The 12222-nt window shown below is 64.0% G+C and overlaps 1 protein-coding gene across 1 annotated transcript in view; it reads left to right on the top strand.

Moving 5' to 3' along the window:
* Window positions 1–662: 662 nt before the first annotated feature.
* KCNH4 (potassium voltage-gated channel subfamily H member 4) overlaps window positions 663–12222 on the top strand; it is a 30916-nt gene continuing 19356 nt past the window's right edge. The window contains exons 1-3 of the mRNA XM_038385541.2: window positions 663–777; window positions 11284–11517; window positions 11990–12121. Coding sequence (XP_038241469.1) covers window positions 702–777; window positions 11284–11517; window positions 11990–12121 — 442 coding nt within the window. The 5' untranslated portion in view covers window positions 663–701. The remainder of the gene's footprint in view (window positions 778–11283; window positions 11518–11989; window positions 12122–12222) is intronic.

The following is a 12222-nucleotide window of genomic DNA, read 5'->3' as shown; positions in this document are numbered from 1 at the left end:
GCCACCCGCTCCACCTAAGGCCGGCGTGGCCAGTCTCTGCTTGGCAGGCCAAGCTGAGCCGCCCTGCGCGTCCCCACAGGGCTGCACTGCTGGAACCGCTCTCTGAAGGTCAATTAAAGCAGTGCAAGCCCTGGGCCTCCCCACGGCCTCCCTGCCCAGGCTGTGGCACCTGGTGCTGGCAGGGAGCCTGGCACGGAGCTGAGATTTCAGCACCACCAGCCAAGGTGCTGCAGTGTCAGCCCCTGGGGATGTACCGAGGGGCAGGGCGCTCAGCCCCTCTTGGGCCCCACTCTACTCCAAACTGATGTGAGCTCAGCCAGGGCAGTGGGAAGGGAAACCTGCTGCTGGCTGGGGAAGCGACCCCAGAGCCTCCCCCCACGGTCCCTGGGTGCAGAGCCCTTCCCCCCTCGCACTGTCAGGGTCCCCCCTCCCAAGTGCACAGTCCCTGGGTGCAGAGCCCTTCCCCCCTCGCACTGTCCACGGGTGCGGGGTCCCCCCCCCGGCAGGTCCCTGGGCTCAGGTCCCCCCCCGCACGGCTGCCGCCTGCAGGGTCCCCCGGGGCGGGGCCGCGCCGAGAGCCCGGCCGGGATTAGCGGGGGGCGGAGCGGGGCGGCGCAGGGGCTGCACCTGCCGCCGGAGCCCGCTGCCCGAGCTGGCAGCCCGCGGGCCGGGCCGGGGAGCGGGCGGGCGGCGGCGGGGCCATGCCGGTGATGAAGGGGTTGCTGGCCCCGCAGAACACCTTCCTGGACACCATCGCCACCCGCTTCGATGGCACCCGTGAGTCTCGCCGCGCAGCCGGGGGGCCCTGGGCAGGGCTGGGGGGCCCCCTCTGCGCCCCGGGGCCGGGCAGGAGCTGCGGGGGGGCGGACAGGACTGGGGGGGCCCCCTCTGCGCCGCGGGGCCGGGCAGGAGCTGCGGGGGGGCGGACAGGACTGGGGGGTCCCCCTCTGCGCCCCGGGGCCGGGCAGGAGCTGCGGGGGGGCGGACAGGACTGGGGGGTCCCCCTCTGCGCCCCGGGGCCGGGCAGGAGCTGCGGGGGGGCGGACAGGACTGGGGGGGCCCCCTCTGCGCCGCGGGGCCGGGCAGGAGCTGCGGGGGGGCGGACAGGACTGGGGGGGCCCCCTCTGCGCCGCGGGGCCGGGCAGGAGCTGCGGGGGGGCGGACAGGACTGGGGGGTCCCCCTCTGCGCCCCGGGGCCGGGCAGGAGCTGCGGGGGGGCGGACAGGACTGGGGGGGCCCCCTCTGCGCCGCGGGGCCGGGCAGGAGCTGCGGGGGGGCGGACAGGACTGGGGGGGCCCCCTCTGCGCCGCGGGGCCGGGCAGGAGCTGCGGGGGGGCGGACAGGACTGGGGGGTCCCCCTCTGCGCCCCGGGGCCGGGCAGGAGCTGCGGGGGGGCGGACAGGACTGGGGGGGCCCCCTCTGCGCCGCGGGGCCGGGCAGGAGCTGCGGGGGGGCGGACAGGACTGGGGGGTCCCCCTCTGCGCCCCGGGGCCGGGCAGGAGCTGCGGGGGGGCGGACAGGACTGGGGGGGCCCCCTCTGCGCCGCGGGGCCGGGCAGGAGCTGCGGGGGGGCGGACAGGACTGGGGGGTCCCCCTCTGCGCCCCGGGGCCGGGCAGGAGCTGCGGGGGGGCGGACAGGACTGGGGGGGCCCCCTCTGCGCCCCGGGGCCGGGCAGGAGCTGCGGGGGGGCGGACAGGACTGGGGGGGCCCCCTCTGCGCCCCGGGGCCGGGCAGGAGCTGCGGGGGGGCGGACAGGACTGGGGGGGCCCCCTCTGCGCCGCGGGGCCGGGCAGGAGCTGCGGGGGGGCGGACAGGACTGGGGGGTCCCCCTCTGCGCCCCGGGGCCGGGCAGGGGCTGCGGGGGGGCGGCCAGGACGGGGGGGGCCCCCTCTGCGCCGCGGGGCCGGGCAGGAGCTGCGGGGGGGCGGACAGGACTGGGGGGGCCCCCTCTGCGCCCCGGGGCCGGGCAGGAGCTGCGGGGGGGGCGGACAGGACTGGGGGGGCCCCCTCTGCGCCCCGGGGCCGGGCAGGAGCTGCGGGGGGGCGGACAGGACTGGGGGGGCCCCCTCTGCGCCCCGGGGCCGGGCAGGAGCTGCGGGGGGGCGGACAGGACTGGGGGGGCCCCCTCTGCGCCCCGGGGCCGGGCAGGAGCTGCGGGGGGGCGGACAGGACTGGGGGGTCCCCCTCTGCGCCGCGGGGCCGGGCAGGAGCTGCGGGGGGGCGGACAGGACTGGGGGGGCCCCCTCTGCGCCCCGGGGCCGGGCAGGAGCTGCGGGGGGGCGGACAGGACTGGGGGGGCCCCCTCTGCGCCGCGGGGCCGGGCAGGAGCTGCGGGGGGGCGGACAGGACTGGGGGGTCCCCCTCTGCGCCCCGGGGCCGGGCAGGGCTGGTGGGGACCCCGCCTGCGCTCCAGGCCTGGTCAGGAGCTGCGGGGGGGGGCGGACAGGACTGGGGGGGCCCCCTCTGCACTCCGGGGCCGGGCAGGGTGGGGTCCTACTGGACAATAGGGTTAGACTCTCCGGGCCGGGCTTAGAGGGGACCCCCCCCGGGGCTGGGTTCCCTCGGAAGCAAGCTGCCATCTCCCTCCGCCCCCACAGCTTTCTCTCCCCGCCCGTTCTGGGTAGTAGCAAAAGTGTGGCGGGGGAGGTATCAAGACCAGGGATCCGTGACCTCAGCTCCAGGCCAGCTGCCCTGTGTGACCCCCTTCTGCAGCTGGGGGGTGGGGTCAGTAGCAGGGATCCCTGGTCACACAGACCACAGAGCCCCCCCACAACCCTCGGGCTGGGGATTGGTCTTCTATTGTTGAGCCAAGTGCAATAACCCCCCTGCCCCCGCCCCTGGGACCTGCAAAAGGGGGGCCCTGCGTTTGCCTGCACTGGGTCTTCGCAGACCAGGGAACTGCCGGGCATGTCCCCTTCCTGCTGCTTCTGGGAGACTGCTCAAGGATCCCCAGCTCATGGGGACTGCCCCCCCAGCCCAGCCATGCCCCCTGCATTACCCCCAGCCTATCCCAGCACCCCCTCTGGCCCCCATTCTAAAGATGACTGGTCATTTCCAAATAACACTGCTCCCCATTGCCACTGTGGGAGATGGGCTGTGTCCAAGGGGCACCTGGGGTGTGAGAAGGCTTGGTGTGTCTGGCCAGCACTTGGGCTATTTTATGTCACCCCACGGCGCCCCAGGGGAGCAGAGATGGTGACCAGAAACGCTCTCCCTGGGCAGGATGGGCCCGGAAGGCTCCGATTTTGGCATAGGTATTTTTATGAAAAGTCACGGACGGGATGCAGGCAATAAACGAGAAATCACCGGTTTATTTTTGCCCAAGCCCAAGCTCCGTCGCCAGGGGCTGAAACCCAAGCCCCACATCTGGGGCTGAATTATTGGCATTTTTGAGGGGTCATGGAGGTCTCTTAAAATCATAGACTCCATGACAGATTCGTTGCCTGAGGTCTAAGGTGGGGACACTGGTGTAACGGCCCCCGGCGCAGGCAGGGGCTGGGATCTCTCTCCAAGCGCACCGCTCACTCCTACCCACGTTGTGCACAATCTGTGTGTGGCCCAGAGGAGGGAAAAGTATCTTTACATCTTCCTGCTGACCTCTCAGTTGGTGGAAAGTGTCAAAAAACCTTCCGCAGACCTCGTCTGCTCCTGCTCGAAGAGAGCTCAGCCTGTTCGGAGCCCTCCGCTTGGATTAACCCCCCCACTGGAAGTCACAATACAGCCTGTTTAAAGCGCTTCCCCCCCAGGGGGAGGGTGTAGTAAGCGTGGCTTTTTGTAAATAAAATGCCATATTGCAGACGCGGGGATTTTCCCCCTAAAAGGATTGCGATTGAAATGCTTCCAGAAAGATCAATGAAAACTAATTTAGCATTTCCTGGGCTGCCCTGACAGCTTTCCTAATGAAACCACCCTAACCCCTTTTTCCGGCGCAGGGAGCAAGCCACTGGCCTCTCCCTGAGGGAGCCTGGGTCACTGGGGAGACAACAAGGGAGGCTTAGAGCACTGAGCCCCCCACTCCAGAGCCATAGCTGGGTCCCGAAGTATATAAGTGTGGATTAAACTGAATATCGTTTGTGTAAGCTCGGAGAGGAGCCTGGCCCGGATCTCAGGAATACACTGGAACGTATTGTATTAGCGCAAACAGAGTCTTTTGTTGTCTTGATGGACGGGCGGAGGGGGGGAGGATTTTGTGCCTCTCCTCTGCCTTGCCAGGTTGTCCCAGACTCAGCACCAGGGACAGTTACCATTGGTCTCCAAGTGCACAGCTCAGCGCTGGCCCGGGCCCACATGGGACGGGGAACGGGGCTTTGTCAAGGGTCCATTTGGAACAAAGTCAAGCCCAGCCCGGCCCTGCTGCAGCTCACCCCAGGCACGTGCCTTAGGGCAGGGTCAGAGCACAGACACCGTAGGCCCAGCTGACTCGGGCTGGCTAGCAGTGTAGATGGTGAGGCAGGCACTGCTCAGGCGAGCAGCATATCCTACATGCCTGAACCCCCAGGGTAGGGCTCCCCCCACCCCAGTGCCTCCCCCCTCCAGGGCCGTTCTCTGCTGTGTGTAGCCACACCCCAGAGTGAGCGTGGACACGGCCCGCCTGTTGCTGCGGTGAGTAGCTACATGTAAGGTCTTAGAGGAAGGAAAACCCAAGGAGCAGCCAGATGCCAACTGAGGGGAGGGGGGATCATTGCCCAAGGCTCCGAAAAGGAGCAGCCCCCAGCTCGCAATATAGACGTGCCGCACCATGGCCCAGCTCTGGCTCATTGTCAATGCTGGAGTCCGGGTGCCCTGACTCCACCCAGCTGCACTCGGGCCACCTTGCCATGCAGGCGTTTGGGACGGTTTATCCCAGAGGGTCTCTGGGCGTGGTTTCCCGATAGCCACACGTGGCTTGTTAGCCCATCTCGGCCTGGCGGCTGGCATAGGGGGCTGTCTGGTTTGGCTTGTGCTGCGGTTTGTGTTAGCATGTCCCATGCCAGTCACAGGGGGAGGAATGTACCAGGGAGCAGCCAGGAGGGAAGCAAACAGCCCAGGGCTGCGTATGGTGCTGGCATGTTTGGGGAAGGGCATGTGCAGAAAGCGCCCCCAGGGTTCACGTGCAAGGTGGCTGCTGCTCACCCCAGAGCCCCAGGGAGCAGCTGCTGGCAAATGTTGAATTTTCCCCAGCGGAAAATTGAGTTGAAAACAGGGTGGTTTTTTTTTGTTTTTGTGGAAATTTTTTTTTTTGTCAAAAGAACCCCCTGAAGTTTTCCAGCTGCCAAAAGCTGGGACTTCTTCAAGGTTCAGGGTTTCCTTTTTTTTTAATAAATCTGCCCAGTTTTTTTGGATTAAGTGGATATTTTTTGGTGAAAATGCCCATTTTGTCAAAGATCCCTTTTCTGCTGGCTGTGCAAGGCTGGGCTCCTCTGCCAGTCGCTTGTCCGACTGCTGGATCCGTGGGCCAGGTGATGGCAGAGCCGTCCGAAGGAGCCCCCCTCAACCTGCTCCGATCCCAGCCCCGGCGCTCGGGGAACCCCTTGCTCACATGGGGAGATGATGCCCGTTTGGAATGGCGCCATCCCTGGTTGGAACCGCAGTTAATAACCTGAGACAGGGCATGTTCTTAGGTACCCATGAGAGATGGGGAGATTCACTGAGCTGCAGAAGAGTCTCCCAAGAGAGGGAGCAGATGCTTAAAACTGGCCTGGGCAGAGCCCCGGGAGTCTGCCAGGGCTGATCCTCCCCAGGGGCTGGGGCCTGACCCCTAATATCTGTGATTCTGTTGGAGGAAGGGCAGCCCGATCCCTGGTCTGTGAGCTGCTGGCACTGCATGTGGCAATGGCAGACAGCCGCTCTCTGAGTACTGAGCACCACGCTAACCCACCCCAGCTCCAGTGAGAGAGCTGTGCTGGCGAGGACGGGCTGTGGGCATGGCGTGGGCCCTGAGACCTGGCCGGCCGGGGGCTGAGAGCGAGCAGTCAGCTCTGCCCAGTGTGCAGAGACAATACAGATCAAGGCACATGCAATTAACGCCCCGCTGGGCGCCCGGGCTCCCCTGCAGCCGCCAGTCCCAGCAGCCCAGATGTTTCAAACAATGACACGGCTCCTGCCCACCCCCCTTGGCTCCCACAGGGCTTTGTTCCCCCAGCACAGCCACACGCACCAGATGTTTGCATCATGATCTGAACTCCCAGCAGCGCTGGGGGGAGGCTGCAACAGGGGTTAAGAAAAAGGAGCCAGGACTCCTGGGTTCTATTCCTGGCTCTGGAGGGGGCTGGAATCAGGACTCCGGGGCTCTATTCTAGGGAGTGAAGTTACCTGCAGGGTCCAGGAAAGGGTTAACCCTCTCTGGAGAGGAAGATTTGCCTCCAAGGGCTGCCAGGGCTGGTGGGAAGCGCTGACAGGCTTTGCTCCTTGAGCCCTGGCAGAGGGTCTCGTTCCCCTTCAGCCGGCTGAGGGCAGGGCCAGCCCTGGCTCGTGTCCCAGCCAGATGGGTGGGACACCACCCGCTCACCAGTCACTGCACTGCCTGCCACCGATGGGGGGGTGGCGCTTGGTTTGCCAGCCAGCTGGGGGCACCTCGCTGGGCTCAGACATTAGAAACCACCAGAGCCTCACTCCAGGGCCACCCCGCAGCATCTCCCCTGCTGTACGCGAACAGCTCCATGCGCTGTCCCAGGCCGCGGCACCGGGGGAACCGCCGGGAGAAGGAGCCCCATGCCGGTGCTGTGTGTGGGTCAGTCTGCAGGAGGCAGCACCGCGAAGGGAGGGGCAGCGGGAATGGGGATGCACGTGAGGCATGAGTGTGGGGCCATTGCCCCCAGAGCAACAGCGGAGCTGGCCCGTGCCCAGGGAGGAGCAGGGAGCCCAGGGTGCGCACTGGGAGAGGCTCGCTGGGACGCTGTGTTTGCATTTCCAGGGCGATGCGATGCTGGCTAGGCTCTTTGAAAGACTCTCGGCTTCAGGCCTCAGAGTGTCCTCGATGGGCTTAATGAGGCCTGAAAGGGGGCTCGTCCCAACAATGCCTGGCGCTAAATGAACCCCAGCTCGCCCATGCAGCAGGCCCAGGCCTACGGCATGATGCCACCCCCTGATGCTGGGCACCACAGCCCGGGGGCAGCTAGGCATGGGGTAGGAGCCCCGGCTGTGTTGTTGGTGGGGACCCTGCGTTGCCGAGAGCAGAGTCTGTACTAATTCCCCACCCCGGCCAAGCCAGCAGCTACAGCTCCGGGAGCCAAGAACTTAGCCATGGCCACTGGGTTTTGATTCCCCAATGCCTCCGGCTCGGAGCTGTAGCAGTGAGGCCCCGGGGCCTCCCCTGGCGGGGGCGGGGGGCTCCAGAGCTGGGGCTTTCTGGCCATGGCCTCAGCTGTCCTTGCTCCTGCCCCCGGGCCGCTGACCCACACTGGTGCCATTGCTGCCTGTGGCATGGAAACAAGTGCTGTCAAATGGGGCGGTGCTGTGCCATGGCCGCTGCGGGGGGCACGTGGCTGGGTTTACAGCCCCTGGGCCGCAGGGCACGCAGTGCTACCGCCAAGGCACTGCTGGGCTGGCGGCAGCCTGCGAGCCACATGCTCGCTGCCCGTGGGGCGAAAGGGGCCACCGCTCTGCCCCAGGCCGGCTGGCCCCGCGGGCTGCTCTTCGGTGGCCTGTGCACTTGAAGCCATCTGTCTGCGCTAGCAGGGAGCCCGCCAGCAAGGTGCCATTCCTGGCCCTGCTGGGCAGCGCTTCCAGCCAGTCACGAGCAGCCCGTCGCATGGGGCAGGCTGGCAGCAGTCAGGCCAGGGGATCAGTAGTGCTGGCTCATGCCCCCTTGAGCCCAGGAGCAAGGCTCTTCCGGCCTCGCGCTAATTACGCATTGCAAGGGCTTGTTCTCGGTGGTGCCAGGGGTAAACACTAATGATCCGACCTTGCCGCCCTATAGCATCCTCTGGGACCATGCAAGGCCCGCTGTGTTTAGGATACTGGTGTCTCCTCAGGCTTCCCCTGCTGCAGGCGGATGCCCGACATGGCAGGGATAGGCACTCGGAGCTGGGCTCATCTCCCCGCAGCTTGGCCTGTGCCCGCGGCAAACCCCCGGGCTGCCATGCCTGCGGGGAGCCCTGGCACAGCCCCCGGCTGGGTTTGTTGTTGTTGCTGTTAAGCTGCCTTAGCCCTGCCAGTGGAGGGGTGGAGGCACCAGCTGGCGAGGGGGAGGTGCGGCTCGCTTGGCACCAAATCTCTGAGAAGATGGAAGCCAGGGGCTCTATCTGGGCTCCCGCGCTCGCCTTCCCACTGAATGGCGAGGGGCAGGGCTTAGCCAGCTCATGCAGCCAGGAGGAGGGGCTGCAGCCCGGGTTGGCCACCATCACGGCCTGGGGGGCGGGGAGGGGGGGCAAAGCAAGGAGGGGCCCTCAGGAATAGCAGCCGGACGTGGCTGCACAGGGTGACTCCGGGGTCTTTCCGTGGGGTCTTTCCCAGGGTTGGTGATGTGGCTCTGCTTGGCATGGGGGGCTCCGGAGGCTGTAGGGGAGCGGGGCCAGTGTTGGTGATGTCCTACACATCACTGGCCCTTCCTCGCCCCAACTGCCCCCTCTGCATCAGAGGCTCATAGATCCCAAGGCTGGAAGGGACCGTTGTCCTCAGCTGGTCTGAGCTGCTCTCCGACCCAGGCCAGGGACCTGCCCCACACTAATCCTAGAGCAGATCAACAGACAACTTTGATTTTTAAATGATCAGTGCTGGAGATTCCACCACGACCCCTGGTGAATTGTTCCAAGGGTTAATTACTCTCTGTAATGAAGTGGGACTGTTCTTAATGTTTCCTCTGAATACTGTAGGGGTGCCTCAGTTTCCCCTAGGCATTTCTTAAGTCTCTAGGTGGTGGGATAAGGGGGTGTAATTATTGCAGAGCAAAGGGCCAGGGTACATAAATGGCCGACACTGTCTCCTGACAACTGATGGCCTGGGCCCTTCCTCCCTGCAAGGTGAGAGCTAATGGGTTGGAGAACAAAGGAACCAGGTAACCTCCTGGCCCGGGAAAGGGACAAAGCTCAGAGGAGGAGGGGCTGGAGGGGGAGTCAGTTTGGGGCTGGCTGGGGACATGGAGTGAAGTGCAGACGTGGTTGTTTTAATATGGCCAAATGTAAACGTATCCATCTAGGAAAAAAGAAAGCAGGCCACACTTACAGGATGGGGACTTTACCTTGAGAAGCAGAGACTCAAGATTTGTGGGGGGGTTAGATAATCAGCTGAACATGAGTTCCCAGTGTGATGCTGTGGCAAAAGAGCTAACAGGACTGCTGCTGGAATCCTGTGTCCAGTTCTGATACCCATAGTTCAGGAAGGAGGTTGATAAATCGGAGAGGGGTCAGAGAAGAGCCATGAAAATGATTAAAGGGTTAGAAAACCTGCCTGACAGTGAGACTCAAGGAGTTGGATCTATTTCTCTGACCAACGAGCAGGTTAAGGGGTGATCTGATCACAGTCTGCAAGAACCTTCATGGAGAACAAATTTTTAATCATGGGCTCCTCAATCTAGCAGAGAAAGGTATAAAGGATCCAGTAGCTAGAAGTGGAAGCTAGACAAATTCAGACTGGAAATAAGGGGTAAATTTTTAATGATGAGAGTGTCATGGAGTCCCCGGGCGATGCTCTGGAGCTGCTCCCTACGAAGCCAGGCAGGACTCTGGGGGAGTCTCCTCTCTGGGAGCAGCCTGTCTGCAGGGCACACAGCTCCCCCTTCCTGGGTCTGACCTCAGACCACTCAGCATCCTCTGCCCCTCCCACAGCCAGTCTGCCCAGGCAGGGTCCTGGGGAAGCCAGAGGGTCCTGCCCCCCAACTCCACAGTCAGATGTGACTCTCAGCCAGCTGTAAAACAGAAGGTTTATTAGACAACAGGAACATGGTCTAACACAGAGCTTGTAGGTACAGAGAACAGGACCCCTCAGCCGGGTCCATTTTGGGGGGCAGTGAGCCAGACAACCCCGTCTGCACTTCACACCTCATCCCCAGCCAGCCCCAACTGCCTCCCCCTCCAGCCCCTCCTCCTCTGGGCTTTGTCCTTTTCCCAGGCCAGGAGGTCACCTAGTTCCTTTGTTCTCCAACCCTTTAGCTCTCACCTTGCAGGGGGGAAGGGCCAGGACATCAGTGGCCAGGAAACAGGGTGTCGGCCATTCTCTGAGTCCAGACCCCTGGACACACCTGCTCTCGAGGGCTCTGCAAGGATCATACACCCTTATCCCACCACCTAGACACTTAAGAACTGCATCGGGGAAACTGAGGCACTCCCACAATATTCAGAGGAAACGTTAAGAACAGTCCCGCTTCGTCACAGGGTCTAGTGGGTTTGAGCGACTGAGGCTGGGAGCCAGGACTCAGACAATGTTCCCTCTAATTTTTCCCATGTATGTGCGGAATGAATTTTGTTATGTGCACCAATATGGAGGTGATGTGTAGTGGGGGTAGGGCCGAGGGGTTCAGAGTGCCGGAGGGGGCGCAGGGCTGGGGCAGAGGGTTAGGGTACAGACTCTGGCTGGGTGTGGGGTGAGGCCAGAGATGAGGGGTTTGGGGTGCAGGCTGTCCCGGGGCCATGGAGGGAAGAGAGGACTCCCTCCAGCTCTCTCTCCCCGCAACAGCTCTGGGGCTAGGGCCAGGGGAGAGGTGCCTCTCCCTGCCACAGCCCTGAGTGCCTGCATGGCCCTTGATAGGCTGCTGCACAGCCGCGCAGCTTAGAGGGAGCTTAGCTCAGGGGTTCTATCCCTGGCTCTGGCAGGGGAGTGGGGAGTAGTGGGTTTGAGTGGGGGTGGGGCTGGGAGCCAGGACTCCTGGGTTCTATCCCTGGCTCTGGCAGGGGAGTGGGGAGTAGTGGGTTTGAGTGGGGGTGGGGCTGGGAGCCAGGACTCCTGGGTTCTACCCCTGGCTCTGGCAGGGGAGTGGGGAGTAGTGGGTTTGAGTGGGGGTGGGGCTGGGAGCCAGGACTCCTGGGTTCTACCCCTGGCTCTGGCAGGGGAGTGGGGAGTAGTGGGTTTGAGTGGGGGTGGGGCTGGGAGCCAGGACTCCTGGGTTCTATCCCTGGCTCTGGCAGGGGAGTGGGGAGTAGTGGGTTTGAATGGGGGCAGGGCAGGGAGCCAGGACTCCTGGGTTCTATCCCTGGCTCTGGGAGGGGAGTGGGGAGTAGTGGGTTTGAATGGGGGCAGGGCAGGGAGCCAGGACTCCTGGGTTCTATCCCTAGCTCTGAGAGGGGAGGCTCAGAATGGAAATGCTTCCCAGGACCCCTCCAGGGTGCTAACCTGGCCCTGGGGGTTGGGGTCTGTTTGCTTCTTTCCAGACAGCAACTTCATTCTGGCCAATGCTCAGGTTCACCGTGGCTTCCCCATCGTCTACTGCTCTGACGGCTTCTGCGACCTCACCGGCTTCGCCCGCACCGAGGTCATGCAGAAGAACTGCAGCTGTCGCTTCCTGTACGGGGCCGAGACCAGCGAGTCCATCCTGCAGTGCATCGAGAAGGTGCTGGATGGGAGGCAGGAGTACCAGACTGATGTCTGCTTCTACAAGAAGAGCGGTGAGTGGAGCAGCAGGCGCGCGACTCGCTGCACTCACCGAGTCTGGCCCCGGCCCACGCACCACGTGGCTCCCCCGTCTAGGGGAGCCGGCTCCAGGCCCTTAGCTTAACAGCATGGCTGATCCTGGCCAGGCAACTGCTCCCAGTGCCCCAGGCCTTCCCCATAACCCCATGAATTCAGTGTGTGTCCTGTGGCCCCCTCTAGTAGCCGGCTGATGTGGGGATAACAGCCTGCTACTGCTACCAGGTCCTAGAGTTACTCCCGTAACTAACTTCTTAGAGCCTTCTGCTTTTGGGGCTGAAGGTACAGAGTTGGGTCCCTGCTGGCTGGGGGGTTGTGAGCCAACCTGGTCTCGTAACAGGAGTGTTGATGACTAGCCCTGCACAGCGGCGGTGCAGGGTACTGGCGTTGGGGCAGTGCAGGGCGGCCAAGGGCATTTCCTGGCTCAGCTCCTTCCCCTCCTCCCCGCAGGAGCTGCCTTCTGGTGCCTGCTGGACATCGTGCCCATCAAGAATGAGAAGGGGGAGGTGGTTCTCTTCCTCGTCTCCTTCAAGGACATCACCGAGAACCGGGGCAAGAGCCACCCAGGCGACAGGAGAGATGGTGCGCCCTGGCTGGGGGAGGTGGGGGCAGGAAGCAAGTGGGGCTGGGGGGAGAAGCCAGGGGGTTGGGAGGGGCATGGAGCAGGCTGGGAGGGGGACAAG

This window comes from Dermochelys coriacea, chromosome 27 (genome assembly GCF_009764565.3).
Source record: "Dermochelys coriacea isolate rDerCor1 chromosome 27, rDerCor1.pri.v4, whole genome shotgun sequence".
In the NCBI taxonomy this organism is placed as follows: Eukaryota; Metazoa; Chordata; order Testudines; family Dermochelyidae; genus Dermochelys; species Dermochelys coriacea.
This window is presented reverse-complemented; position numbering and strand designations above follow the sequence as displayed.